Source organism: Aspergillus ambiguus, assembly GCF_047715705.1.
Source record: "Aspergillus ambiguus strain CBS 117.58 unplaced genomic scaffold BDV59scaffold_43, whole genome shotgun sequence".
Classification (NCBI taxonomy): domain Eukaryota; kingdom Fungi; phylum Ascomycota; class Eurotiomycetes; order Eurotiales; family Aspergillaceae; genus Aspergillus; species Aspergillus ambiguus.
Genome location: NW_027395556.1, coordinates 182,636 through 208,508, shown reverse-complemented (window position 1 = coordinate 208,508; position 25,873 = coordinate 182,636). Strand labels below are relative to the sequence as shown.

Here is a 25,873-nt window from a genome sequence, read left to right as displayed (position 1 = left end):
TATCTGCGGAGTATTGAACATGGTGCTCTGCTCCGTTAGACACCGTATCCAGAGTCTTATCGTTCATGCCTGCAAAGCTGAGTGAGCGTCCTTGGCGCTCAAACGTGCCTCGAGCATCACCCTAGGACATAACCATGACAGCCGGAGTTGGCCTGACGGTGGAGCAAGGGCAAGCACGTGAAGTCTAGCCGGCAGTTCACAGTAGGGAAGTACCTTAGGGAAATGGAAATTTATCTGTAATCTTTGATTTCAAATGGTTGACGATGATGAGCTATATTAGAAAGTCGCTAGACTCTGCTTTTGGAGTAGGTACTCATCCTTGCTATTCTTACCACTTTAGATACTCTGTTTGGCCCACCCGCTGTATGGAAAACATTGGAACAAAGAGGGGGTATTAGTCCTGTGTATTCCGTATGTAGAGACACCGAAGTTGTGTTCTGAAGGGATGGATCTTTTTTGGACCCCTTTCCGTTGCATAGTTTACTGAGTGATGACGATCAGATGAATCGCCCACCACACTTTACATTCTTTCCTATCACCCAATCCAAATCTCGATGGGACTCAGAATCCCGTACCTTCGACATGTCTAGTGAGGAATCTTACTTGCTTTGGGCTGGGAAAGAACTTTTTTTATAGGACAAAGGACGAAGCTCATTGCGAATGGGTCCGGTACATTCATTTATGATACAACTTAATCCGTCACTGTATATTGTACAACAAATATGGGCCAAGCCGGGCAAGGATATTCCACTTGATGGGCTCATGGGTTTGAATAGTCCTCATGGAACCAGCCTGGCCGATTCCAGGCAGTCTTGCACCTGTGGTCAAACTCCTTTCTGGACAAGATGATGGGAGGGTGCCAGCAGCGTGAAGCTGCCAAGGGGCGAGAAGTGGTCGGTGGCATAAGAAGTTTACCGCCACTGGATGCCAAAAATTTTCAATGCTTTCCCAACACCAGGTTTGTCATGAGCTTGCTCCAAAACGACCCGAGAGTGGCCTGTTTTGATGTTAGATGATATAGGACAAACAAGAAGCAGGACAGGGAGATGGCTCACCTTTCACATCCAATGCGAGGAGCTGATATTCCCATTCAGTCTTATCAAGTGGTTTCATCATGTGAACAAAAACAATTCCGGAGTTACGCGGTCCTTCCACCTATATACAGTCAGCAGCCGTTCCTGGTTGCGAGTTGAACAGAACATACATGAAAGTTCATCCGAAGATGTTCACGACCGAGACGGTCCTTCTCCATGGAAGTCCTGTGGCTAGGTCAGAATCATTATTCCTCCAGATAATTTGAGAGACAGTGTCATACGCGATAGGTCTATTCCGCGCCCACCGACTGGAGGTAGCTTCCCCATACGCTTTGATTTCTCGCCGGTCACCCAGAATATCCGTACAACGCGGATCATCCTTGATACGTTCCACTGCCTTTTCGTATTGCCATGTCCGACTGTTGGGCGAGAAGACCTCTGAGTATAGCAAGTAGAATACGCCTCCCTGTAACCTGTCAGTAGGCCATCACCTAAGAACAAGTGAAATAAACCCCAGGGCTCAACTTACCGTTAGAGTCGCTCCCGCAATGATGACCACAAAATTTAAAGACTGCTGCGTTGCGCGCGCAACCTTCTCGCTTCCACTAAGTTCTCCCCACTCGTATCGCCCGTCGTCGGACAATACACCCACTTTCCTTCGCCGAGAGGCTGTCCGCGTGCCGGAGTTACCGCCGAGATCATGGTGTGTCGCATAGCTGCGTGTCAGAGTCGCCGTGCGGGGGACAGAAGGAAGGAGGAGGAGGAGGGCGGAAGGTGATGCTCGGGGAAGAGCAGAACTCGGGCGGAGATAGACAGTCATGATGGCGACGAGGCCGACAGCTGGCGGTCACCCAGGTTCCGGTTGGATCACTGACAGCGGGCGAACCGGAAAGAGCATGAATTGAAGGCCCGCGACAGAGAAACCTGGGAGAAAATTGGCAGGACGAAAGGTGGAGGAAGTTGATGCTGCACCGCATTTCGTCAGGCGCGCAGGGCAGTCCCATTGGTCCCGGTGGGGAAGGCGGTGGGTCACGTGGCTATCTGGTTCCGGGGGACGATTGGCGGCGTATTTGCATTACCGAGATGATAAATTACAAGCGTCTCCTGTCACGTGCTATCTATGCAGTGTCCAGAAAGCTTTCGCAAATGCAGATAATATATTGAAAATGATCTATATACGAGGGACAATCATTTGGAATGTCATCCTATCTGTCGTAAGCACATTCTCTCCATAGTGGCGTGCAGGAAACTGTCGTCCCTGGCTCACTCCGAAAATTACACCCGTTGCAAACACAAAACAAGCCGTCCAGGCCGAGTCCCCAAAGCGATTTCCGACCACGTTCGCCCTCCCGATTGCATTTCTTCCTCTTCTCTCCCCCAGACTCTCCCCGATCTCCTCCCCTCTGTCCCTATCTCCTCTTCAGTCGGGGCACCTCACCCGTCTATCTGCCATCATGACTGCCACCAAGGCGCAGTCTCAGAAGATCTTTGAGAAACTCAAGTTGAAGCCCGCAAACAAGGTGTGTAGTGCCCCTCCCTCCCGGTCCACGCCAGGCAACATATCCTGACTGACCTCTCTATAGATCTGTTTTGATTGCGGCTCTAAGAACCCGACGTGGTCGTCCGTTCCCTTTGGTATCTACCTGTGTCTGGACTGCTCTGCCAACCACCGTAATCTGGGTGTCCACATCTCCTTCGTCCGCTCCACCAATCTCGACCGTATGCATCTCTCGTGACTGGACTATTCCCTCCACACCAACGAATGCTAATACGCACCATAGAATGGCAATGGGATCAGCTTCGAGTCATGAAAGTGGGTGGAAATGAGTCCGCCACCAAATATTTCCAATCGCACGGAGGCTCCGCCGCACTGGCCAGCAAGGACGTGAAGGTCAAGTATACGTCCAATGCTGCCGTCAAATACAAGGAAGAACTTAAGAGACGTGCTGCACTTGACGCGCAGCAGTATGTTTTCTTCCCCATCCACCACCCCGCATCCCCAACGCTAATCTCGCGTCTCGACTCAGGTACCCCGATGAGGTCGAGATCACCGACATCCCCGCCGGCGCCTCTTCCAATGGTTCCAGCACCCCGGCCGCTGACGCCGACGATGACTTCTTTTCTTCCTGGGATAAGCCATCCATCAAACGCCCCAGCAACCCACCTTCCCGCACCGGCACGCCCCCCGTCGTGAGTCGCACCGCGTCGCCCTTCCTGAACGCTGGCGCCAATGGCAACGGCTCGCGTTCGAAGTCTCCCCTGTCCGCTTCCGACAAGGAGAGCTCTGCCTCTCCCGCCCCAACAGCCATCCGTTCCAGCACCTCCGTTCGGAAGACTGGCGCCGCCGCTGGCGCCAAGAAGGGAAGCGTCCTGGGAGCCAAGAAGGCGCCCAAGCTCGGCGCGAAGCGAGTGGGTGCTGCTGAGGCTATCGATTTTGATGAAGCGGAGAGAAAGGCCAAGGAAGAGGCCGAGCGCATAGAGAAGCTCGGATATGACCCCGAAGCTGAACAGGCCGAGGCGGACGCGAAGGCTAAGACTGCAACGACTGGTGCCGCACCGATTGCTTCGCCGTCGCCAATCAGCCCCGGCAGAGGCAGCTTCGGTGCCACTCGCACCTCCCATGAGCGGCACTCCAGTGACGTTGAGCGTCTTGGAATGGGAATGGGTCGACTTGGATTCGGTCAGACCGTTAGCTCCAAGCCTGCCGCTCCTAAGAAGTTGGGTTTTGGATCTGTTGGTCCTACCCGGTCCGCTGCTGATGGTAAGCCCGACTGTTGGTTAGCTCAGATATTACATGTACTGACCATGAGTTTAGACGAGGAACTCCAGCAAGCAAAGACCCGTTTTGGCACCCAGAAGGGTATCTCGTCGGACGAATTCTTCGGTCGTGATCGTTTCGATCCTACTGCCCAGGCAGAGGCCAAGGAACGTCTGCGCCAGTTCGACGGTGCTACATCTATCTCCAGCAACTCGTACTTTGGCCGACCTGAAGACGACTTCCCCGCTGCAGACGACTCGTACGGCGATCTGGAAACTGCTGCAAAGGACTTCGTCCGGCGCTTCGGAATTACCGCCGGTGATGATCTGGAGAATCTCACGCAACTTGTCGGCGACGGTGCCGTCAAATTGCAAGGTCAGTATCGATGCCGCCACGTTTTCCAGAATTCTGTGCTAATGATGTTACAGGTGCCATACGCAGTTATCTGAACAGCTAAATGAACTCCTCACATGTCTCGCTGATTACTCTTCATCCTGGATCCTTGATATTGGTTTACCCTATTAGCCTGTGTTCTTCATATATGGCGTTGCGCTTTGCTCTCTGTTGCTTGTTTGTTTTATTTCCCTAGTCAATATATCTTTTCCTTTTACTGGACGTGGCCAGAGATAACGACCTGAAAATACCCTTGCAGATCATGGATCCGAGGGATGCGGTATCCCATTGTCGTGGGTTGCATACAGCTTCATATCTACGCGAAACTGACCTGTCCTGTCTGTGATGTCTAACGTTTTGGTTGGGATTAGCTGAAAATGTTAAGTCGGCATTTACATGATTCTTAAGGATGTGCTCAGTGCTCCACCTATTGTAAACCCATTCATGTCAAGTATCTAGCATTGTTTGAAAAGCAATAAATTCTTACTGAATAGCGGTATCATTTCGCTCGTTATGCCAAGAAGTAACCCTAGTTTACATGCAAGCGTTGGTATCGTTGAAGATATACAGTCATGTTGAACATCACATCTACAATAAGCCGACGGCAGCCCATCACTCCTCCACCCGGTAGATGGCATCCGCCACCTTGGCAACCTGCCACATCTCATGGACATCATGAACACGCACAATATCCGCCCCGCCGGCAACACTAGCCGTGACCGTAGCAGCGGTGCCCCAGCCGCGGTCACTCGCCTTATCGACTCCAGTCAAACGGCCGATGAACCGCTTCCGACTGGGCCCCATCAGCCACGGGAAATACTCGAGGCCCTCGACGCCAGACCGGAAGCGTTGTAAATCACGGAGAATGGTCAGGTCCTGTGCTTGGTTCTTGGCGAAGCCGAGGCCCGGGTCGAGGATGATGCGCCAGCGCTTGACGCCGGCGGCCTCGGCGGCGGCGACGCGGTCGAGGAGCTCGGCGCTCACGTCTGGGATGAGGCCGTTGGGGTAATCGGTGAGCTTGGTCATGGTGGAGGGGGTGCCGCGCATGTGCATGAGGATGACGGCCTTGCCGGTGCGGGCCATGGCCGGGAGCATGGCCGGGTCGAGGAGGCCAGCGGAGACGTCGTTGATGATGTCGGCGCCGGCGGCGCAGGCTTCTTCGGCGACGCGCGCGCGGTAGGTGTCGATGCTGATGGCGATGTGGGCGGCTTCGGGGATGGAGGTGCGGATGTGGCGGATGGCGGGGATGACGCGGGCGAGTTCTTCGGCTTCGCCGACGGGTTGCGAGCCGGGCCGGGTGCTCTCGCCGCCGATGTCGATGATGGTTGCGCCGGCGGCGATGAAGTCGCGCACGGTGGTGGTCAGGGCGGAGAGGTCGGTGGTGAAGTGCTTTCCGCCGTCGGAGAAGGAGTCCGGGGTGAGGTTGAGGATGGCCATGACGTGGGTGGGCCGTTTCGGGTCGGTGGAGTGCAGCGCTGGGAAGCCCTTGGAGATGTATGTTGTCGCGACGGGGGCGGGAGATGGAGGAGGAAGGGATTTGAAGTGCGAGAGGAAGGTCTTGTTGTGCCCGGGGAATGGAGGCAGCTCATGGGGGATGAGTCTAGCGGTCGGGTCAGTATTGCTGGGATGGTTGAGGGCACGTTTGGCACGATGCTTACTGGCACAAGGGGCGAAGGACGAAATCGCGCTCCAGCATCAGCTTGTGTGGGATGTTGAGTCGTTCATGCGAGACGGTCTGTTGGTCGTAGAGGAGGATGTCCAGATCGATGGACCGCGGGCCTTTATCTATTAACTTCTTTCTCCCGAGGCCGATTTCGATGGATTGAAGCGTATCCAGCAGTTCCAAGGGAGATAGGCTGGTTTCCACCTGGAAGACGGTAAGCGGGGTCGATTGAGCGCATCCGAGACCATTTACCTCGCACACGCCGTTGATGAACGGATCCTGATCCAGGACGTACATGGGGGCAGTCTCGAAGAGGGAACTGGTTCTCCGGACTCTGATATTTGCCCGCTCCAGCTCCGCACACGCCTTCTCGATCATTTCAAAGCGATCACCGACATTGCTCCCCAGCGCAATAAAGGCGCGGTGGAGGGACGGATTGCACGGGTTCATTCTGGCGTTGAACGAATTTCTCCGACTAGTAGTCAAGGATCGGATTGAGGGTCGTGTATGGGGAACATGGCGAAAGCCTTTGAAGGGGTAATCCGCAGACAATGGCTGTTTACGGTGTCGATATGTGGTCTGGGTGTCTGCATGAACGCATTAGCGCGGAAGGAAAAAGCAAGGCTCGGGGTGGCGGAGGACGGATTGGAGGGCAAGCAAGAGGACCATGGGATGCAGTGAACAACATACATATAATAGGAGTAGTCGATATGGCTCTACTGACTTGTTAGGACATCAATCCCAGACATTCGGGGCGAATTCACCTGCCTCTTGACGGGCCCCGCGCAAAAGCTGGAACGGACCCGAGATCGATAGGGATTGACTGGATGTGAGGGACGACAGAATGGGCGCCAGACGACGGTGCTGTTATGCCGGTTGGCGGATGACCAGGATCTCATGCTGAGCGAAGAACCAGAGAGCGTGCTGGTCGAGGTGGAAAATGAACGCGCCGGAAGAGGGACGGAATACGTCACGGCCCAAAGCGGACGCGGGGTCAGGTGATGTGGGAGGGTGCCTTGATACCTTGCTGCCTTGGTGCCTGTGGCGGTTCCTGGCCTGACTGCCTGAGGCAGAGCGGCAGACCCCGCCCGTTAGTCAGCGCTCGGCAGCCGATTGGGGGAAGATGCAGCGCCAAACAGCCTCGGTTGTTTGTCTGTCGCTGAGCTCCTCGGCTCGCCCGCATCGTATAACTTGCCCCGTGATGGCTCCAGTCTACCCCATACTCCTTCTCATCCTTCCCCTGCCTTTCTCCATCATCCTCCATCCTTTGGTTCTCCCGTCCACGACTACTCATCTTCTATATACCCACTCATAACCATCATGGCTTCTCCTCGTAAGTAGCTCTTTGTTCCATCTACTCTCGCCGCATGTGACAGCCCCAGTGGCAATTGGACTGACCACCATGTCCTTCAGAGAAAATCCGTACCACCCTCACCGATCTGCTCAAGATCAACCACCCCGTCCTGCTGGCAGGTATGAACGTGGCCGCCGGCCCTAAGTTGGCCGCTGCCGTCACCAACGCTGGTGGTCTCGGTGTCATTGGTGGTGTCGGCTACACTCCCGACATGCTCCGGGAACAGATTGGCGAGCTCAAGAGCTACCTGACTGACAAGAACGCTCCCTTCGGTGTCGACCTTCTCCTTCCTCAGGTTGGTGGCAGCGCTCGCAAGACCAAGTAAGATTCTCCCTACCAAACCAACCTGGTAAGAACCGCATATTGATAGTTCTTTAGCTACGACTACACCAAGGGTAAGCTCAACGAGCTCGTCGACATCATCATCGAGAGCGGTGCCCGGCTCTTCGTTTCCGCCGTCGGTGTTCCCCCCAAGCACGTCGTTGAGAGACTCCACAAGGCCGGTATTCTCTACATGAACATGATCGGTCACCCCAAGCACGTCCAGAAGGCCCTCGATGCCGGTGCCGACATCATCTGCGCCCAGGGTGGTGAGGGTGGTGGTCACACCGGTGATGTCCCCACCACCGTCCTCATCCCAACCGTCGCCAAGCTCTGCGCTGGCAAGAAGAGCCCCATGACTGGCCAGCCCGTCCAGGTGGTTGCCGCCGGTGGTCTCTTCAACGGTAACTCTCTGGCTGCAGCCCTGATGCTCGGTGCTTCCGGCGTCTGGGTTGGTACCCGTTTCATCCTGGCCGATGAGGCTGGTGCCCCCAAGGCTCACCAGGAGGCCGTCCGCACTGCCGGTTACGAGGATAACATCCGTACCATCATCTTCACTGTAAGTGTCTCCTCACAGCAACTGTGCTTTTACCACATCACTGATCCGTATTAGGGCCGTCCCCTCCGTGTCCGCAACAACGCCTACATCACCAACTGGGAGGAGAACCGCCAGGACGAGATCAAGAAGCTGACCTCCAAGGGTGTCATCCCCGTGGAGCACGACTTCGAGAACCTCCCCGACGATGTCGACGACGAGACCCTCGACAACGCCCGTCCCTTCCTGATGGGCAAGGTCGCTGCTGTTGTCAACGAGAAGAAGCCCGCCAAGGCCATCGTCGACGAGTTCGTCAACGATGCCGCCGTTCTCCTCGCGCAGGGCAACAAGATGCTCGCCAAGCTGTAAATACTATCATTGCACTGTTCCAGGCGGTTGGGGTTTCATGCACATAGCTTTATGTTAGTTCTATGACCGCATTGTCCATGGGTTGTAGCGTTTATTTCCTTTGTCTCAAGAACGAAACATTTGACTCCAATTTTCTTTTGGGCCGATAGCCTAGGTAGATCATGATACCACATGCCGATGGCAAATACGAACTTATACGTAATTTACCCCGCATGATAGAGTTGCCGACAACAGGGTTCTGTGCCAAGGGACAGATCGAGTAAGCTGAAATGAATGGAGAATGGGTCTGGGTCCAAAGATACTTTATATACGAGAGCTGCTATATTTAGGAGCACCACCGTTCATCGTGCATGGCATCTTTCTGGGCTCATGTGTGGTTATTAATGATATGGATTACCTAATGCTCAGTGAAACCGTTGGACAACAATCGAATGATAATATCACTTACCTTCTATTCGATACTAACATATTTGAATGTGAAGGTGAGGGTTCGCTTAGAGACTTATCTAAGTTCCGTGCATGATCCATTGGGCTCAAGACAGTGCTGCATGCTACCCGTGGAGAGAATGGGCGAATCTACGGTGTACAACTGGGGTGTACCAATCAGGAATAACATGCGCGGATTAGCCCTTCCTTGCAGATGCAGATGAATGCACTCGTCCCTGGAGGGAAAGCTTCGCACTTGCCTATCACGTAGGCAATATAACGACGGCGATCACCGCTGCATAACCCTTGTATCACGTAGGTTTCCGAGAGGGTGGGGTATAGTCTGGGGAAGAAGGCTTATCGATGTGACTATCGACGAACATGATGGAGGGCTACTGTGGGCATAGACTGTGAAAACACGTGGGTAGATCGGAATGATATCCAGAGGCGAGTGTTGGCAGTGGGCATACTCTCTACGTGTTGTCCGATTTGGAGTAGCTGTTAGGGAATAGACCGGAGGTGGCCGAGAGAGAGGAAGGTCAGAGCGCTGCGTGTGAGCGAGGGATGAAGATACATTTATGATAACCTATCAAGATAGGCGGGGGAGATGTAGAAGTGCGATGCCAGTGGTCGGCGGTGATAACGAGGCAGAAACGAGGTGCCCTATCAACAGTCGCCACCTTATCAACAGCCAGTGGACCTTGTCAGGTCCTGAGCCAATCGTCACGCGCCCACCACGGGCCATGTGGTGCTAAGCTCTCGGATCCCCCCACCGCCGCCAATAGAACGCCTGCCACTGGCGAGATAAGCTTAGGGTGGCCCCGCTGTCTTCGCGAAACCGAAAAAGTCATTGCAACACGCGACAGGGACCCGTTCCAACTGGCGGAACTGACGCGGTCACGGTCGGCTTCCGACTGCCTCCTCCAATCGCCGAGCTCGTTTAGATCTCTTCAACCTCGGTGGGCCTTCCTCCACCGGCTAGAAATCTTCTGGCTCCTATATTAAGTCCGTCTGGTCTTCTCCGTCCAGGAGAAAAAAAGAAGAAAGAAAAAGAAAGGATGTGAACTGTTCATTGCTGGTTCTCTCTTCCACTCCTCCCCTGTTACACAGGATCAATAGCTGGTTTCCCCGGACAACAGTCCTTGGCCTCAAGTCTCCCCTCTCCTTTGCCTGGACTTCTTCCAACCCTCTGAACCCGTTGAAACACGGCCTAGGACAATGTTCGGACGATCGGAGCCAGACCTCGAAAAGGCTCCTCAGGCGGCCAAGACGGTCGTCGACGATACCAGCGATGGAGCCGTCCCCGGAGAGAGTTTCGTCTACGGCGATTCCCTTTACGCGAAGATCCAGCGGGTGGCAGGAAAACTGCATATCGAACAACGCGGTATTGAGCGAGTGCCTGCGGACGAACAGACGGATACGTCGTATTTCAACATTGGCAGCATGGTGTGTCTCTAATCTCATTGCATGAATCGTGTGCTTTGGCTCGATCTACTCCTCGGGCCTTGCAAGACCGCGCCTCCGAACTGACCCAACGCAGTGGTTGGCGGCCAATATGGTGGTCAGTTCGTTTGCCATTGGGGTTCTCGGAAAGTCCCTGTTCTATCTCGGCTTTGTCGATGCCATCCTCGTCGATCTGTTCTTTAACCTTCTTGGTGTCCTGACCGTTTGCTTCTTTTCCTGCTTCGGTCCGGCTTTTGGGTTGCGACAAATGGTACTCTCGCGGTTCTGGTTTGGTTGGTGGCCTACCAAATTCAGTGAGTGCCTCCAACAATCATCAATCCTGTGCAGTTTAACGAGAAATTATACTAACCAGCCTCCAGTTGCCATCCTGAATATCCTCGCCTGCATCGGCTGGTCCGCAGCCAACTCGATCGTCGGGGCACAACTTCTTAACGCGGTCAACAGCGATGTCCCCGGTTTCGCCGGAATCCTCATCATTGTCCTCTGTACGATGTTCGTTACGTTTGCGGGATATAAGGTGGTCCATTTGTACGAATATTGGAGCTGGATTCCGACCTTCATCGTCTTCATGATTGTCTTCGGCACCTTTGCCCATTCTGGGGATTTCATCAACCTCCCCATGGAAGTTGGCCGGTCCGAACTTGGTGGTGTCCTGTCTTTCGGCTCGACAGTCTACGGATTCGCAACGGGATGGACCAGCTACGCTGCTGACTATACCGTGTACCAGCCTGCCAACCGCAGTCGCCGCAAGATCTTCTTCTCCACGTGGATAGGCCTCATCATTCCCCTTCTCTTCTGTCAGATGCTAGGCATCGCCATTATGACCGCTACCGAACTCAACGGCGGTGACAACAAGTATGCCGATGGTTATTCGACATCAGGCAACGGAGGCCTGCTGTGGGCTGTCCTCGAGCCGCTCGGCGGATTCGGCAAGTTCTGTCTCGTCATTCTGGCCCTGTCCATTATTGCGAACAATTGCCCGAACATTTACTCAGTAGCTCTCACCGTTCAAGTCCTGGGCCGCTACTCCCAGCGAGTTCCTCGATTCATCTGGACGTTACTTGGCTCCTGTGTTACCATTGCTATCGGCATCCCGGGATACTCACACTTCGAAACTATTCTGGAGAACTTCATGAACTTCATTGCCTACTGGCTTGCCATCTACAGCGGCATCGCGGTGACGGATCACTTCGTCTTCAAGCGCGGCTTTGGTGGGTATCGCCCCGAATTGTACGACAAACCACATAAACTGCCCCTTGGTGTCTCCGCTGCCATTGCCTTCTGCTTTGGTATTGCAGGCATGATTACCGGAATGAGTCAAACGTGGTGGGTCGGTCCAATTGCCATGCATGCTGGCGCACCGCCTTACGGTGGTGATATTGGATTCGAACTGGCGTTCGCCTTTGCGGCAACCATGTATCTGATCCTGAGACCGATTGAGCTGAGGATATTCGGTCGATAGTTTCAGCAAACATGTTCTTGTGAATAAGTATATAATCCTGTTAAGTGAATCAAATCAATCATGAACTTGAGTGTTTTCTAGTGATAACTCGTCTATCATTTGGCCCGTTTGGATTGCCCATGATCTGCGGTGAAAAGGATCAATCAGCACTCAATACTCGACTAGTCTGCCCATGTCACCTCATCACCCCCGCTCCGCAAGTACCCTTGCTGTTCCCATATATGCAAAGCTTGGACGCACAACCGGACCTGTTCCTCGAGGCTTGGGGCTGTCGACGTCTTCCCTCGTCGGAGACGGGATTCGGGTGTTTCAGTCATACAAGCATCGTTAATACAACGTGGGGTGCCATCAGACGTCGCACTCTGTCTCGCTGTCGTCTTAAGCTCGTACGTGCGGTACTCTGCATTCTTCCAGCCAGTTGCTATTGGAGGACCTGTTAGCCCGAACACTTATTTCGGTCGAGAAGAACCGTGGCATACCTTCTTCAAGATAGCTATCTTCCCAGTCCTCTGTTAGGAAATGCAAAAATGCACCATGGCTGACAACAATGATCTCCTTCTCAGGCCGGGTGCTCAGCCAATATCTCACGGCACGGGCACGCGCACGGATCGCTGAAATAAGAGGACTATATCTCCCAGTCTGGGGGGTATCAGTGTACATCCACAGATATACTTGCATGAACAAACGAGCTCACTTTACTTGTCCACGCCCTGTCCACGTGGCTATAGTCAATCAGGACATTCAAATCCTTCAGTCTTTCCGTCAAGTCTTCCACGCTACTGCCAATGTCACATGGAAAATCACCAATTTCTTGAAGGTCTGGCAGTAGGAGGAGTTTTTGTTCTGCTCGTGATTGGAAGACCGGCAGAAAGCTTTCGACGGCTGAGAATATGGCGCGGGACAAAGGTGACGACACAACAAGTTCGATGTTGGAATGAAACGGAAAGGTCTTCCGGAGCTGCAGGCACTGCTCTCTACCTCTGTCCGTCAACAAAGGGTCGATCAGAGACCAGTGCTCTTGACCGAGGTTGTGCAGCCCCTGCGTTACTGATCAACACGTCTCTCATCATCGGGGGGAGAAAGCGTTCCCAGGCGATCGCACCTCTGCATGTCGGACAAGATGTACGATCGGCGACATCCCGTCACACAGGTCGTATAGAGAGGACTGTAGATGTTGAGGAGAGAACTGTCAGAAATCCCCCGCGGCGGGGTTATGTTATGCCTATGCTGACTCCGTTGCATGCATAAGGACCTCCCGGCCCCATACGGAGTACGGAGTATGAAGAACGGCTCCATCCAAAGTATATTGTGCCATCTTGGCTTCCATCTTCGGTTTAAGCGCATTCAATACTATATACTATTCGTTGAATTGATGGAGCCAGTGGGTTCTCCCGAGGTCTCGGTTCCCTTTTCCAGCTTAGTGCCCAGGGCCCATACTCCGGAGTACATCCGCTGCCGAAACAAACTGCCATACTGATCTTCTTGTCGCCCAAAATCTTCTGTCAACCTTCCACTGTGGCTTTTCAACACATGCGTTTCCTTGATGAAAGCCTGGCCAGACCTCGCTGACCGTCTCTGACCCCCTCTGCGACTCTCCCGGATCGTCTCCAAGCAACCCCGCACCGTCTGACAGCCCACTATGGCCGACAAATCCCAAGCAGACTCGAATCTAGAATCGTTAGGTTATCGCCCAGAACTCCTACGCAACCGATCAACATGGCAGGTAGTCTTCATGTGCTTCATCCTGGCCGCCGTTCCGTACGGTCTATCAACCACGATGAGTTATCCGATGGCAGGCGGTGGCGCCGCTAATATCTTCTGGGGCTGGGTTATTGTATCCTCCATTATGCTGTGCGTGACCTCATCGCTGGCGGAGATCACGTCCGTCTATCCGACTGCCGGAGGAGTATACTACCAAACTTTTGCGTTATCTCCCTCGTGGTGTAGGCGTGTGACGGCGTGGATCTGCGGCTGGTCGTATGTCGCGGGAAATATCACCATTACCCTTGCGGTGAACTTTGCCACAGCCCTGTTCCTGACCGAAAGCCTGAATTTATTCCAGTCAGACGGTGTTGGTATCACCGAAGACTTCCAGCCCTATCAGACCTATCTTATATTCCTCGGAATTACCTTAATATGTCACGCCATCCCAGCTTTCGGGAACAAATGGCTGGTCCATCTAGAAGTAAGAATGACTTCCTCTTAAGACTGATCATCTTATAGAGTCACTGTATGATATCTCGGTTCTAATCTTCGTCGTATCATATAGACATTTGCCATCTTCTGGACCTTAGTCGGTGTCACCGCCATCGTGGTCACAATCCTGGTTGTCGCAGCACATGGCAGAAGGTCTGCGAAGTTTGCCTTTACTGCGTTTGAACCGCAATCAGGCTGGCCAGATGGCTGGTCATTCTGCATCGGGCTACTCCAAGCAGCCTATGGCCTCTCTGCCTCGGGAATGGTTACCTCGTAGGTTTCTCATAACTTCCACGGCCCTCCACGTGAAACTAGTAGTATATGCTAATCTACACATTCGCATTGCCATAGAATGTGCGAGGAAGTACACAAACCTGCCATTCAAGTTCCAAAGGCTTTAGTTGCAGGTGTTGTTGTTAACTTCGGTGCTGGCCTCTTCCTTCTCGTTCCAATTACTTTCATCCTCCCCGATGTTGCCATGCTTGCCAATCTGCCCAGCGGCCAGCCAGTTCCGACAATAATCAAATCAGCCACTGGGAACTCCGCGGGTGCCTTCTGCCTTCTTATCCCGCTTCTCGCCCTGGGCGTTATCTGTGGTGTCGGCTGCGTTACTGCTGCTTCTCGGTGCACATGGGCATTCGCTCGTGACGGTGCCATACCAGGATCCGCGTACTTCAAGAAAGTCAATACCCGACTGGGTGTCCCTTTGAATGCAATGTTACTGGGCATAGCCGTTGAGATTCTTCTTGGTCTAATCTATTTTGGCTCGACTGCCGCGTTTAACGCATTCTCTGGGGTGGGCGTGATTCTCCTAACGCTGAGCTACGCATCCCCGGTGGCGGTCTCTTTACTCCTGCGTCGTCGTAGAGATGTGAAACATGCTGCCTTTAACCTCGGCAAGCTTGGGGCTTTTTGTAATGTCGTGTGTCTAGGTGAGTGATTCTCCAGAGTCGATCGCACCATGCTCTTCTTCCCGTTTCCTTCATTTGGGGCACAGGTATCTGACACATGTGGCGTAGCATGGACTCTCTTGGCGATCCCATTATTCTGCATGCCGACCTTCAGAACGGTCACGCTTGAGACCATGAACTACGCATCGGTGGTATTTGTGGGCATCGTGGCCATTTCGGCCCTCTGGTACTGGATCTGGGGCTATCGGAACTACGCAGGACCCCCCCTTGATGGTGTAGAGATCACGGCCGAGTTTCTGGATGAAGTTGACGCAACTGGGATAGAGGCAGATGCCGTGAAATAAGGTCCACGTAAGAAAATCATACTACCTAACGAAGGATCTATATTTTGTAGCTTAGACCAGATAAAAGTAGAATTACTAGTTGCCACGGCATAAGCTAGGCGTTAAAGCCCTTTACAGCCGTGATTGTTTTTGACTGCAGTAAGATCTGGGCCTGTGAATTACAAGGTTCCCTGCTACACCACCTGTCCCCCGCAACCCCAAGTGTCCCACCCCGCATCCTCTATCTCACTCAGAGGCAGCCGACTGAAGATCCTATGTTGTCTCTCTTTTTCTTTTTTTAATGGCAGTGTGCCACGAATGAACTAATCCCGATAAGAAGATACGCATATTCAAAGTCACTATTAAATTGTACACGCGATACCGCACTGTATAAAAGCAACTAAGTGTGTCAACAAAAATGGGTAGTTTGCATACATCCAAGGATAGCGGTCATTGAACTAATGAATGAGGGTCTGAATTCTCGAACTCTCTGCAATTGGGAAGTGACATACCATCATCTCCTCAAGAAGTTCCAGTGGCCTAGAGACCTGAAGGCTTGTCTGCTTCCCTGAAGGGAATTACTTCGCAAGGCGATAGACAAATCTAACAGCCTCACAGTGTCTGCTAATGTCACGATTTCCAATCAAGTCAGTCAAGTTCTTTAGTCCCTGAGTTTCATTCAGGTTATGGATTCCCATTACCAGGTTTTCGAGTCTTGTTGGGCTTTGGCATTTAGCCCATGCATCTACCAGTTTGATGACTACCCTGGCTTTTGTGATGAATGTTCGCTTGGTTTCAACAAGGTCTCCAGTTTGTATCTTGCCGCGGTCAATCTGAGACCTTCTCACGGGCCATTGGGCCCCCGCCATCGACGTCCTCCGCGCAACGATGCAGCCGCAGTCTACACACTACTTCATGGCTCCAACCGGAGGTGAGTTCGAGGCGCTCGGAGTGCGAAAAAGCATCAGTGCTTTCGAACTCCTATCCAATCGGACTGCATGGCCCCAAACTCCAGCTAATGTGACGCGGGCAAGGGAATATCTCTCCGGTGCTGACATTCCCAACCCGCTGCGCCAGGGCTAGCCAGCCAGCCAGCTGTCCACACCTAGGAGGACCCTGCCTATATCCCAGCATGCACCTGGGGCAGCACAAAGCAGATCATCTCCAGCGCCTTCACCCCTTCAATCTTCCCGCCATCCCCAGCCTTCACCCGCACCGCCGACTCCTGCACCAGCACGTCCTCACCAACCCTCCCCTCTCCGCGCAGCACAAACACCAACCGCACCGCCGGCAACAACAACGACCCTGACACATCCCACGCTGCCCCATCCGCAACCCTCACCAACTCAACCCTCGCCTCCCTCTCCGAAAACACCCCCAGCAGCTTCCTCCACACCCCCTCCGCTGAGGACACCGGCACCCACCGCATCGCCGCCGGCCGCACAATCACCGTGTCCCCGTATCTCGCCTCCGGATACACCAACTTCCGTCCAGTGACCGTCTCATATAGCGCCTCAAAGCCGTCCTTGGCCTCTCCGCCGTCGGCAGGGAAGAACTTCCCGCCCTCCATGCGGCCCTGTTCGCGCAGCACCGCCTGGCCGGTCCCGATCTGCTCCCACGAGAGATACCCCTGGCCGCTGGCGCCGCCAAACTGCAGCACCAGCACGTCGCGCTCGCCGTCGACGTCGTGCTGCGGGCCGTATTCGACGCCCTCCGGGTGGTAGGAGAGGTTGCCTTCAGTGAGGAGGATGTCTGGGGCTAGCGAGACGGAGCCGCGGAAGGCGAAGCGGAATTGGTCGAAGTTATGGCGGTGGCGCGGGGAATAGAAGGTTGTTTGGTGGCCGAGGGTTAGGAGGTAGTTTTCCGGCGTGGACGGGTCGCCATGGAAGAGATGTTTGAAGGTTAGGCGGCTGCCGCGGTGCTTGAGGGACATTGGGGCGAAGGGGAGTTTGTGGCCGTGGACGATTTCCATTGTGCTGTGGTGTGGTAACGACTGTTAGTTTCTTGGAGTTTGGATGGATGCGTGAGTGGAAAAGCCGCGTTTATTAATGCATCTACTCGAGGTGGAGGAATAAGCACTAAGCACATAAGCGCTAACGCAGTAGTTGAGGCTTGTGTGTAGTTTTCTACCCTATCGCATCATCTACTTTACGGACACGTATATCTAACTAAAAAGTAGGCATCACGGTGAACGGAGTCATCCGTGTCACATATTACTGTCTCAGTCGTCGTCACAATAGTAACCGACGGTATACTAACACCTCCTATAATAATCGCTAACGCACTACCAGCCGGTACAGACATAGCTAAGGTCGATAATCCCCCGATAGGGGGTGTTTTCTATATCTAAAATCTGAGCCACGGCCACTTTAGCCGTAATGATAATAATAGCTTGGGTATTTCCAATTAGAAAATTAGGATAGATACGCGCGTTAACAATATACTAATTCTGTTAGGATTTTCTGCCATACATGAAATGGATTGAGAAAGAGTAGTCGGGGGTGAGGCCGTACTAGGCTCTCTATACCATCCATCTTAGTATTAATATTTACGACGGATGTCCTGTTGTGACGGCCATCGTCCGGACCCATCTTCGCCATACCCACCCAGTTATCACCGCTAGTCATTCCCGTAAGAATGTCTGACGCCATCGAGACATCACGAATAAAGAAGTTCTCCAACCGATCGAACAGCATACTATTAAGAAACTAGAGAACGGCACCCTTATCGGCAGTTATTTAGAGCATAACTAAGTTATTGAAACTCTTTCGGGACGGAAAAACAAACAATGCTTAGTCCGGATGCCTACATAACTAAGCTATAGTACAATCTGTGCAACCCGCTTCCTCTGAAACTTGGAAGTGCTGCTTTCTTCAATACTCGAATCATTGGCTCCATGTGGCGTTTTTCTCCTTAGAAATTTTTGCTTTAATCAGCACCAAAATCCCCAAACACTGTTTTTCACGCTGATCCGTCTAGCACCCACTTCCCTGGATCCCTAGTGGCAGAGCCTGGGACTCAACAGCCGTCTTGACATGGATGATGCCGTTCGCCCAAGCAAAGAAGAATTCGATCGTATCCTTTCCGAAAGCTATAATGAATGGTCGTCTCACCTGGTAAATGCTCTCGAAAACGCTCGCCTCCCACCTTTCTCCGTCGAGCTGAAATTGCTCTCCGAGAGAACGCCGTCGTTCCTTGGATATGGATTGATTCCCAGAGACACCGAACTACCCTTTACTTGTGTCGAAAAGGGATCGGGAAGGGGAGAGGATGGTCTCCTAATTTCTGGAGAATCAAAGTGGACTACTTCGCATGGGCAATGTTGCCTCGAACCAAAGATAATGCCTTTGGACATTCTGCTGGCCGTTCCCAACCCACTGGCAGTGGACATATCAAACTCTGCTCCCCTAGAAGAATGGCCTGGTGTTGATGGCATCTCAGATCATGACGAGGGGAATTATATTACCATCCTGTTCCTTGCGTGGGCTTATATCTATTCAGCGCGATGGGCAGAATCACTGAAGCACGCTTCAGGACACCAATGCAATAGCAACTTCACGCACAAAGCCCATCAGCTTGCAACGGATTCAGGACACCACGATGCAATCAAAATTGATATAGGAAGCGATTTCGACCCCGCTGAAGCAGCTTGGTGGGAAGCTATATTGTGCCCGGGGGGTGGCTGGAAAATAACGACAGATTACAAAGGAAAAACATACTGCTCACCGTGGTCTGTCATTCTATCCGAAAAAGCCAAAATAGAGCTCGCAGGAGGATATCCGATCTTGAAAGATGCACCACCATCATCTGGCACTGCTTTGGAATACCTGGCCAAGTTTTGCTCTCGTCACCGGCTCTACGGGCAGTGCTCTGTGGCATTTGCTGCAGCACTTTACATCCCATTTCTGAGCGGAACTTCCGTTTCGCTTCCTGTCCCAAAATCAGCTTTACAGCGTGGACTGCCGTCGTGTTTGTCAGAACGATCATCAAATCTAGTGAAGGAATACTCAAAATTTCTTTCCCGTTATACGATGCTGAGTTGTAACGTGTGGGGCATGCGATCTTTACTTTTGAGTACCTTTTTCAACGGAGATATTGAATGCAACCTTGTCAGCGCCTGGCTCAACCCTATCTTTGCTATCACAAATCCTTTGGTTCAGAGCGAGAAGTCTCTTACGCTCGCCAAAGTGCTGGGATACCGGAAGCCTAAGTTAGCTAGCCTTTGGCTCGCTGCTATCCTAATGGGAGTAGCAAACCCAATACTACGAAATATCCGGATAGGACTTACAGCCACGGAATTTAATGCAGCTGCTTGGACAGGAACACACCAATCATTTATAACTGCGGAACCTGGTGGAAATGATGGTCAAATGATCAGTAGGGAAGACGAGGGTCGTTTGCTATTTATCACGGGCTGTGATGGATATACCAGACCCCCTATTCATCCATGGAAGCCGTTTGGAAAAACCCGGCTTCTTGACACAGAGCTTGCAGTACAGCAACATGCCGCTTGCAGTGGTCACTGTTTGAAGTACAAAACCTGGAACTGGAATCTAACAAATGGCGAAACGCTCGAAGATAGCGGCATATTTCCGATGGAATTTAGTGGAAATGAATTTCTAACCAAACACAAAGAAAACTACCCCGTACAACAAGGCTCAGACTTGTTCAGCCAGACAGCCTCGGAGGCTGCAACTCGTGGAATATTTGGTTGGCTTAGATCCACAGGATACCCAGCGAATGAAAAGTCATTATATCAACATTCCTGGATCGACATCGAAAGCTCCGACGAGGGTGATGATATCAATTCAGATAGCGATCAAGGGGATGGTCGTCCGTCGTTTGTCAATCAGTGGCTTAGCCATGTTTACTGAGATGTCTAGATCGTCAGATCAATCATCTTTATGAAGCCATCAGGCCCACCAACGGGGTGAGTATGCAGTTCAAGCAAATGGCATATTTCCCAGAAATTCCTTGGTCGCCCGTTTGGCAAATCTTCCATGCTAATGTCCCGCGTTGTTATATTGCCTGTCACGTCTAAGACGCTCAATACTATGTCGATCTTCGTGTCGATATCTTATATTACGCTTCTTGCTACACCTTTAATGTCCCACTTCCAGAAGATACCGCAACTACTTGGCGCCTTGACTTGTCCTCGCCAGACTCAAACATTTTTGGAGGAAGCTTGATACTAGGGGTGACTTCCACAGGTGCAACAAGGTGCAGAGATAGGTACAGTCTCCACCGATGACATCCCTCTGTCTTCGATAGACCCTCAACCGCTCCGACGGCAACTTATCACAATACCCCAAGACCCAGTTACTGATTCCTACCCACTGGGAGCGCCATTGCCCATCTCACTAAGTTAAGGAAAACCACTCCGAAGCAATGCCAAGTGGTGCTGACGGATATGGGTCTCTGGGAAATGGTAGAGCTCCAGGGCGGACTGGATGGTGTCCTATAGGAGTCGTCGCTCAGCCAAGGCCAAAAGTAGATGTTTAACCTCACCCGTACTGTTTTGAAGCACAGAACCATGAGCGGCACTGTGCTTCTCTTGGACGAATTCACCAGCTCAGTGGAGAAGGAATTCGTGGGTTACACGATTGGGATGATAACGCACCGGATGGAGATGCTCGCGGAGTTCTGCGATAGGGTCCTTATCCTTGATGGTGGGAAAATCGTGGACGCAGGCAATCCCAGCTTCTGCGTCGGATGGGGGACACCGCTTCACCCTAGGCATTATTAAGAGGAGATTGTATTCTGTCAAACTGGATATGCGTTCTATGCACCCAGTACTAATTTCTTTGACTTGCAAGACAATCTCCTGCGCAGGATAGTCTTGCAGAAGCTTAGCTCTCGCTCTGCGAGCCGCAGGAGTAGACAGATTGTGGGAGACGGCAGACAACCGGTGATGGCTATTCCCGGATGGAAGTTAGTGAGAACGTCAATGCGTCATATCAAATATGAATACATCACAGCTCTCTTATATTGGCAGATATATGGCCTACATACACAAGAATTTACTAGACAGATCTACCCTCCCACAAGGCCCGCGGCGACAAGCCCTCCCAATTCAAGACGTGATGGTAAGCCTCCTCGCCGCCGTCCATATCTCTTAACAACTGCATTGCGCGGGGGTCGACATTCAGGGTCGCCGCCAGGTAGTGCAGGGCCGTGTTCCCATCGACATCCTGTGCGCGGACATCAACGCCGGCATCGACCAGGACGCGCAGGGTCTCCCACTGGGCCTCCTGCTCGGCGGGCGTCAGTGGGGTTCTCGCGCGGGGCCGCAGCGGGTTGAGCCGGGACCGCGGCTGTGGCTGCAAATGCAAGGGACTGGGCCAGGGATGCGGTAACCAGGCGGGATCGAGAGTTCTGGCGCAATGAATGCTCCGGACGAGGTCGGGGTTTTTGTCGTCGATGGCCTCGGATGTCAGGGGCATCGAGGCGATGTGGAGCAGCGTCTGTCCGAGGGCAGTGGCACCCGCCGACGGGAGCGGCAGGCCGAGCCAGGACAGGAGGGCCGGGCTGTGACGCGCGACAGCGAAATGGAGCGGGTGGACTTCGAAGATGGGAGTGCGGAGGTGAGGATCAAGATCGGGGTGGTCCCGCAGCTCGGTGATACAGTCTCGAATTTTGGGGTCGTCCGGATCACAGCAGGCCAGGCCGTAGGAGAGCGGGGGAAGGGCCAGTGTCGGCGCCGCGGCCAGCGGGCGGTAGTTTGGGGAGTAGTGGTGTTGATGGAAGAGTTTGTGGAGCATGGCGCGGTGGCCTGCGGAGAGGGCTTCGTGGACGGGCGACGAGGTCGACATCGACGATGGGGTTGCCTCGTGGCTCGACGGTCCGTCGTCGACGCCTTCACGAGAAGGCTGAGTCCGAGTCCAGGCGGATTCATCCGCTCCGGCGTCGCGGACCAGGTCGAACATTTGCTCTTGGCCGCACGCAGCGGCGACTTCGAGAGCCGTCAAGGCCTTGGTGGAGCGGAATCGTTGGCCCGGCAGATTTGGCTCAGTCCAGAAACGAGGAAAGCCGGAGCGGCGCTCGTCCAGCTCGGCGGTGGTCAAGGGCTGGGTCTGATGCTGGATGCCCTTCACCGCAGCGACGGCGAGGATGGACTCGCGCGGCGGACACATGGCAAAGCTCGACATGTCGGTCTTTGCATCTCGGCCGCGAATGAAGCGCACGGAGTAGTCGGACAGATAGAGAGGGCGGATGCCTGCGGGGTCTGCGCCTGCCCCCAGGAGCGCACGCACATTGTCGGGAAGGTCTGCGCGAATGGCTGCTGTCAAGGGAGACTCGTAGATGCCATCAATCGCGCCGGTGATGTCGGCATTGGGAGAGCATTGCTCGAGGCCGCCGCGGTCTCGAGGGGCGAGATGCGCGACATGAGGCAGCTCAGACCGATAATAATCCAATAACGCCTGGAGAACGGCGGGATTGGGGTTTCGAGCCGCCCGGATAGCCGGAGGAGTTTCGAAGGATGTGTCGAGGTCGTCGGGGGTGAGTCGGTAGGAGGACATGACGGGCTTGTGGCGAAGATGATCGGGATGGATGGTGGATGGATATATTATTTATCTGTTTCTCTGTTCTACTAGCGGGGATTTGATGCTATCGTGACATCATTGTGTACTTCTTTCACCATACAGAGTATCCTCTCTCAAGCTCCGTATATACCTAGCTAGGTGCTCTGCGTATTCTACCAACATACGCCTACACCCACCGTGGTGGTTCCTCCGGGTCCAACGCAGAGTGGCAGCCCTGCAAACTGTAATCGCTGGGTGATACAACAGGACGGTATGTAAAGTAGGACTCCTCCAGTTGTCTACTTGCTGACATTGGTTCTAGGTGTGTACTGTAATGACATGGCGGCTAATGCGGGGATTACTCTGGATCTGCTATATGAGCTGAATCCTGCCCTAAATGGTGATTGTTCCGGGTTCTGGGCTGGTTATGCCTACTGCGTTGGCGTCTCCGGTGGATAGATGCTGACACCGGAGGTATAGGATGAGTGTCTTCTGGTGTGGAGGATGAGTAGTGATCTGTGCTACGAGGAGCTCACAAGTAAATGAGTTATCTTGGTGGATATAGTGTAACTGAATGGATTGACTGGCTTTGTTAGCCAGCGGTACAAGTAGTCCACAGTTATTAGGATTGTCTATATGTCTCAATAATGCTCAAGTCTCCTATTAATTGTTACGTAAGTCCAGAGCATATTAAGAAGTTTCTTGATGGCACTTTTAAGGGGGTTCCAGCCGGGATATTTATACACCAAAGCTACCTGCTCTGGGTGTCACTTTAAATATCTCACAAAACATCTTCGTAAAGCCGTTTAGCGCCTTCAGAGGATCTCTGAACTAGAACTGAAGTAAGTCTCATTGGTCTACAATTACCGTTCGTGGCCCACTTCAGAGCTTCCGTACGTAGATGAACATTCATTACCCGGAATCACAAGTTGAGACAACTCTATTTATATGTATATATATATATATATATTGCGGGTACCGGCCGTGAAGGTAAGGCCAGTCCCAACCGATGAATGTCCAAAGATCAATCATGATTGCGAAGGTGTCTCTGATGACCTGTAAAGCCGATATTTTATCTGTGTTGAAACCGGCGTTCGGTTATTCTGCCTTAATCTCATAATCTCATATTTCTGATGGAATTTAGTGGAAATGAATGTCTAAACAAGAAACACAAAGAAAACTACACCATACAACATGGCTCAAACTCGCTTTGTGGGACATGTCAGGCAGCTGGTGATTGCTATTCCCGGATGGAAGTCAATGAGAACGTTAATGCGTCATATTGAATATGAATACATTACATAAGAAACTATTTCATATCACACGTAAAATCCAATGCAGATGTCTAAGCTCTATATCCGAGGACCGTCAAGGATAGGCTTGGCCGCCTCAGACTTCCACCAACTCTTGCCCTCTTCACCCGGGAACGAGAATTCATCCATGCTCCCAGCCTTCATCTCGACACTGTACCCCGGCTCCATCGGCGTGACATAGTACCCATCCTTGACGCTGGACGGGTGCACGAAATGCTCATGGAGGTGGTCCACATACTCCAACACACTGCGCTTCCCACTGACCACAACATAGTCGATCGTGCTCAGGTGCTGCGTGTACTCAGGGAGACCAACACCTCCGGAGTGCGGCACGATGGGCACGCCAAACTTCCGCGCCAGCAGGAGAATGGCCAGCACCTCATTGACACCACCGACACGGCAGGCATCCGCCTGCAGCACGGTCAGCGCTCCCGCCTGCAGGAGCTGCTTGAAGATGACGCGGTTCTGGCACATCTCTCCTGTAGCAACACCGATAGGTCCATACGGGGTGTCCTGGAGGGCCTTCTTGATAGCGGCATGGCCGAGGATGTCGTCCGGCGAAGTCGGCTCCTCAATGAACCACGGCTTGAACTGCGCGAGCTCCTTCATCCAGGTGATGGCCTCCGGCACGGACCACACCTGGTTGGCGTCTACCATGAGAATGTTGCCCTTGTCGTAGCCGATGGCCTCGCGGGCGATGGCCAGGCGCCGCTTATCCTCCTCGAGGTTGCCGCCCACCTTCAGCTTGAAATGCTTGTATCCCTGCGCGACGCTCTCCGCCAGCAGCGCCTTGAGCTTGTCCTCGCTGTAGCCCAGCCATCCGGCGCTGGTGGTGTACGCGGGCACAGCGCGGTTCTGCTCGGCGTCGCGGATGCGGTCCGCCTTGCCGGGCTCGACCTCCTTGAGCAGCGCGAGAGCCTCCTCGGGCGTCAACGCATCGGTGATGTAGCGGAAGTCAATGCAGCGCACGACCTCCTCGGGGGTCATCTCAGCGACAATGCGCCAGACAGGTTTGCCCAGCACCTTGGCCAAGAGGTCCCACAGGGCGTTGACGACGGCGCCCAGCGCGAGGTGAATGACGCCCTTCTCCGGACCAATCCAGCGCAGCTGGCTGTCAGAGACGAGGTACCGCCAGGTCTTACCCCAGTCGGCGGTCAGTTCGTCCAGGTCTTTGCCGATGACCAGGGGAGCGAGGAGGGAGATGGCGGAGCAGACGATCTCGTTTCCGCGGCCGATGGTGAAGGTCTGACTGGTTAGTTTAGTGGTATTGGGGTTTGCGGAGACGGCGTACGTACCATGCCGTGTCCCGTGTAGGAGGAATCGGTGTAGATGATGCAGTAAGCGGAGGAGTAGTCGCCTGCGGCGTTCATGGCGTCGGAGCCGGTCTTATCGAGGGAGGTCTGGTTTGGTTAGCGGAGATTGCAGGACGGCAATTGAACGGAGATACGTACAGGGAACCTCACGTCCCGAGTGGTGAAACTCGTGATCTTAACCATGATGTCGGATTAGGGGGTATGGTGCCAATTGAGTAGTTGAAGCCGCTAATACCGTGCTGAGGGATGCGGGGTGATTAGGATGTAGTCGATGAATGAGGGGATATACTCGTCTAGACACGGCAGAGAAGCGCAGACTCGACGATATAGAAGACACCCCGTGAGAGAATATGTGAAAATACAAGAGGAAAAGAAATTGAGGAAACGAGAGGCGGGATGGAGGACAGACGAGGGATATAAAAGACGATGAAATCCCCCCTCACTCCGCCGGCTAAATGCGGGAGAAATGGCTGATTGGCGGAGAATCTCCCCCAGACTTATGGGCCATTTCTCCA

The 25,873-nt window shown here is 53.2% G+C and overlaps 11 protein-coding genes across 11 annotated transcripts; 5 read left to right on the top strand and 6 right to left on the bottom strand.

Moving 5' to 3' along the window:
• Nucleotides 1-613: 613 nt before the first annotated feature.
• On the bottom strand, nucleotides 614-1,987 carry tim21. The gene is made up of 5 exons (XM_073691082.1): nucleotides 1,564-1,987; nucleotides 1,316-1,500; nucleotides 1,205-1,259; nucleotides 1,056-1,155; nucleotides 614-997 (listed from the first exon to the last, which is right to left on the bottom strand). Exons 1-5 carry the CDS (start codon nucleotides 1,852-1,854, stop codon nucleotides 912-914), a joined length of 717 nt encoding a protein of 238 aa, XP_073544155.1. The 5' UTR covers nucleotides 1,855-1,987; the 3' UTR covers nucleotides 614-911.
• A 363-nt stretch (nucleotides 1,988-2,350) lies between these two features.
• Nucleotides 2,351-4,645, top strand: BDV59DRAFT_186770 (ADP-ribosylation factor GTPase-activating protein). The gene is made up of 6 exons (XM_073691081.1): nucleotides 2,351-2,554; nucleotides 2,618-2,753; nucleotides 2,816-2,999; nucleotides 3,062-3,795; nucleotides 3,850-4,167; nucleotides 4,221-4,645. The coding sequence occupies exons 1-6, from the start codon at nucleotides 2,489-2,491 to the stop codon at nucleotides 4,247-4,249; spliced, it is 1,467 nt and encodes a 488-aa protein (XP_073544154.1). The 5' UTR covers nucleotides 2,351-2,488; the 3' UTR covers nucleotides 4,250-4,645.
• Nucleotides 4,646-4,797: 152 nt separating this feature from the next.
• On the bottom strand, nucleotides 4,798-6,298 carry BDV59DRAFT_195794 (folic acid synthesis protein; the record flags this gene model as incomplete). Its single annotated transcript, XM_073692632.1, has 3 exons — nucleotides 4,798-5,785; nucleotides 5,844-6,052; nucleotides 6,101-6,298. The coding sequence occupies 3 exons, from the start codon at nucleotides 6,296-6,298 to the stop codon at nucleotides 4,798-4,800; spliced, it is 1,395 nt and encodes a 464-aa protein (XP_073544153.1).
• A 726-nt stretch (nucleotides 6,299-7,024) lies between these two features.
• On the top strand, nucleotides 7,025-8,606 carry BDV59DRAFT_186768 (nitronate monooxygenase). Its single transcript, XM_073691080.1, has 4 exons — nucleotides 7,025-7,181; nucleotides 7,262-7,523; nucleotides 7,581-8,082; nucleotides 8,137-8,606. Exons 1-4 carry the CDS (start codon nucleotides 7,169-7,171, stop codon nucleotides 8,425-8,427), a joined length of 1,068 nt encoding a protein of 355 aa, XP_073544152.1. The 5' UTR covers nucleotides 7,025-7,168; the 3' UTR covers nucleotides 8,428-8,606.
• A 1,465-nt stretch (nucleotides 8,607-10,071) lies between these two features.
• BDV59DRAFT_195792 (cytosine permease) lies at nucleotides 10,072-11,779 on the top strand (the record flags this gene model as incomplete). Its single annotated transcript, XM_073692631.1, has 3 exons — nucleotides 10,072-10,299; nucleotides 10,394-10,610; nucleotides 10,677-11,779. The coding sequence occupies 3 exons, from the start codon at nucleotides 10,072-10,074 to the stop codon at nucleotides 11,777-11,779; spliced, it is 1,548 nt and encodes a 515-aa protein (XP_073544151.1).
• Nucleotides 11,780-11,940: 161 nt separating this feature from the next.
• Nucleotides 11,941-12,917, bottom strand: BDV59DRAFT_195791 (phosphoglycerate mutase-like protein; the record flags this gene model as incomplete). Its single annotated transcript, XM_073692630.1, has 4 exons — nucleotides 11,941-12,200; nucleotides 12,259-12,418; nucleotides 12,474-12,818; nucleotides 12,882-12,917. The coding sequence occupies 4 exons, from the start codon at nucleotides 12,915-12,917 to the stop codon at nucleotides 11,941-11,943; spliced, it is 801 nt and encodes a 266-aa protein (XP_073544150.1).
• A 345-nt stretch (nucleotides 12,918-13,262) lies between these two features.
• BDV59DRAFT_210426 (amino acid/polyamine transporter I) lies at nucleotides 13,263-15,230 on the top strand (the record flags this gene model as incomplete). The annotated part of the gene is made up of 4 exons (XM_073695601.1): nucleotides 13,263-13,964; nucleotides 14,049-14,248; nucleotides 14,327-14,907; nucleotides 14,995-15,230. The coding sequence occupies exons 1-4, from the start codon at nucleotides 13,419-13,421 to the stop codon at nucleotides 15,228-15,230; spliced, it is 1,563 nt and encodes a 520-aa protein (XP_073544149.1). The 5' UTR covers nucleotides 13,263-13,418.
• Nucleotides 15,231-16,329: 1,099 nt separating this feature from the next.
• BDV59DRAFT_205371 (uncharacterized protein) lies at nucleotides 16,330-17,181 on the bottom strand (the record flags this gene model as incomplete). The annotated part of the gene is made up of 1 exon (XM_073694631.1): nucleotides 16,330-17,181. One exon carries the CDS (start codon nucleotides 17,179-17,181, stop codon nucleotides 16,330-16,332), a length of 852 nt encoding a protein of 283 aa, XP_073544148.1.
• Nucleotides 17,182-18,244: 1,063 nt separating this feature from the next.
• BDV59DRAFT_195789 (uncharacterized protein) lies at nucleotides 18,245-20,083 on the top strand (the record flags this gene model as incomplete). Its single annotated transcript, XM_073692629.1, has 3 exons — nucleotides 18,245-18,451; nucleotides 18,548-19,081; nucleotides 19,163-20,083. 3 exons carry the CDS (start codon nucleotides 18,245-18,247, stop codon nucleotides 20,081-20,083), a joined length of 1,662 nt encoding a protein of 553 aa, XP_073544147.1.
• A 1,149-nt stretch (nucleotides 20,084-21,232) lies between these two features.
• BDV59DRAFT_210424 (uncharacterized protein) lies at nucleotides 21,233-22,822 on the bottom strand (the record flags this gene model as incomplete). Its single annotated transcript, XM_073695600.1, has 1 exon — nucleotides 21,233-22,822. Exon 1 carries the CDS (start codon nucleotides 22,727-22,729, stop codon nucleotides 21,233-21,235), a length of 1,497 nt encoding a protein of 498 aa, XP_073544146.1. The 5' UTR covers nucleotides 22,730-22,822.
• A 1,230-nt stretch (nucleotides 22,823-24,052) lies between these two features.
• On the bottom strand, nucleotides 24,053-25,761 carry BDV59DRAFT_119593 (mandelate racemase/muconate lactonizing enzyme family protein). Its single transcript, XM_073686768.1, has 3 exons — nucleotides 25,497-25,761; nucleotides 25,341-25,445; nucleotides 24,053-25,290 (listed from the first exon to the last, which is right to left on the bottom strand). The coding sequence occupies exons 1-3, from the start codon at nucleotides 25,539-25,541 to the stop codon at nucleotides 24,085-24,087; spliced, it is 1,356 nt and encodes a 451-aa protein (XP_073544145.1). The 5' UTR covers nucleotides 25,542-25,761; the 3' UTR covers nucleotides 24,053-24,084.
• Nucleotides 25,762-25,873: the final 112 nt, after the last annotated feature.

Excerpts from the sequence above, each read along its gene's own strand:
- tim21 (XM_073691082.1), bottom strand. The coding sequence starts at position 1,854 with ATGACTGTCTATCTCCGCCCGAGTTCTGCTCTTCCCCGAGCATCACCT. Across the intron at positions 1,501-1,563 it reads TTGCGGGAGCGACTCTAACG|GGAGGCGTATTCTACTTGCT; the intron begins GTAAGTTGAGCC and ends GACAGGTTACAG. Across the intron at positions 998-1,055 it reads CCTCGCATTGGATGTGAAAG|GCCACTCTCGGGTCGTTTTG; the intron begins GTGAGCCATCTC and ends ACATCAAAACAG.
- BDV59DRAFT_186770 (XM_073691081.1), top strand. The coding sequence starts at position 2,489 with ATGACTGCCACCAAGGCGCAGTCTCAGAAGATCTTTGAGAAACTCAAG. Across the intron at positions 3,000-3,061 it reads GCTGCACTTGACGCGCAGCA|GTACCCCGATGAGGTCGAGA; the intron begins GTATGTTTTCTT and ends GTCTCGACTCAG. Across the intron at positions 4,168-4,220 it reads CGGTGCCGTCAAATTGCAAG|GTGCCATACGCAGTTATCTG; the intron begins GTCAGTATCGAT and ends ATGATGTTACAG.
- BDV59DRAFT_186768 (XM_073691080.1), top strand. Across the intron at positions 7,524-7,580 it reads GGCAGCGCTCGCAAGACCAA|CTACGACTACACCAAGGGTA; the intron begins GTAAGATTCTCC and ends ATAGTTCTTTAG. Across the intron at positions 8,083-8,136 it reads TCCGTACCATCATCTTCACT|GGCCGTCCCCTCCGTGTCCG; the intron begins GTAAGTGTCTCC and ends GATCCGTATTAG.
- BDV59DRAFT_119593 (XM_073686768.1), bottom strand. The coding sequence starts at position 25,541 with ATGGTTAAGATCACGAGTTTCACCACTCGGGACGTGAGGTTCCCT. Across the intron at positions 25,446-25,496 it reads CTCGGGACGTGAGGTTCCCT|ACCTCCCTCGATAAGACCGG; the intron begins GTACGTATCTCC and ends TAACCAAACCAG. Across the intron at positions 25,291-25,340 it reads CCTACACGGGACACGGCATG|ACCTTCACCATCGGCCGCGG; the intron begins GTACGTACGCCG and ends CTAACCAGTCAG.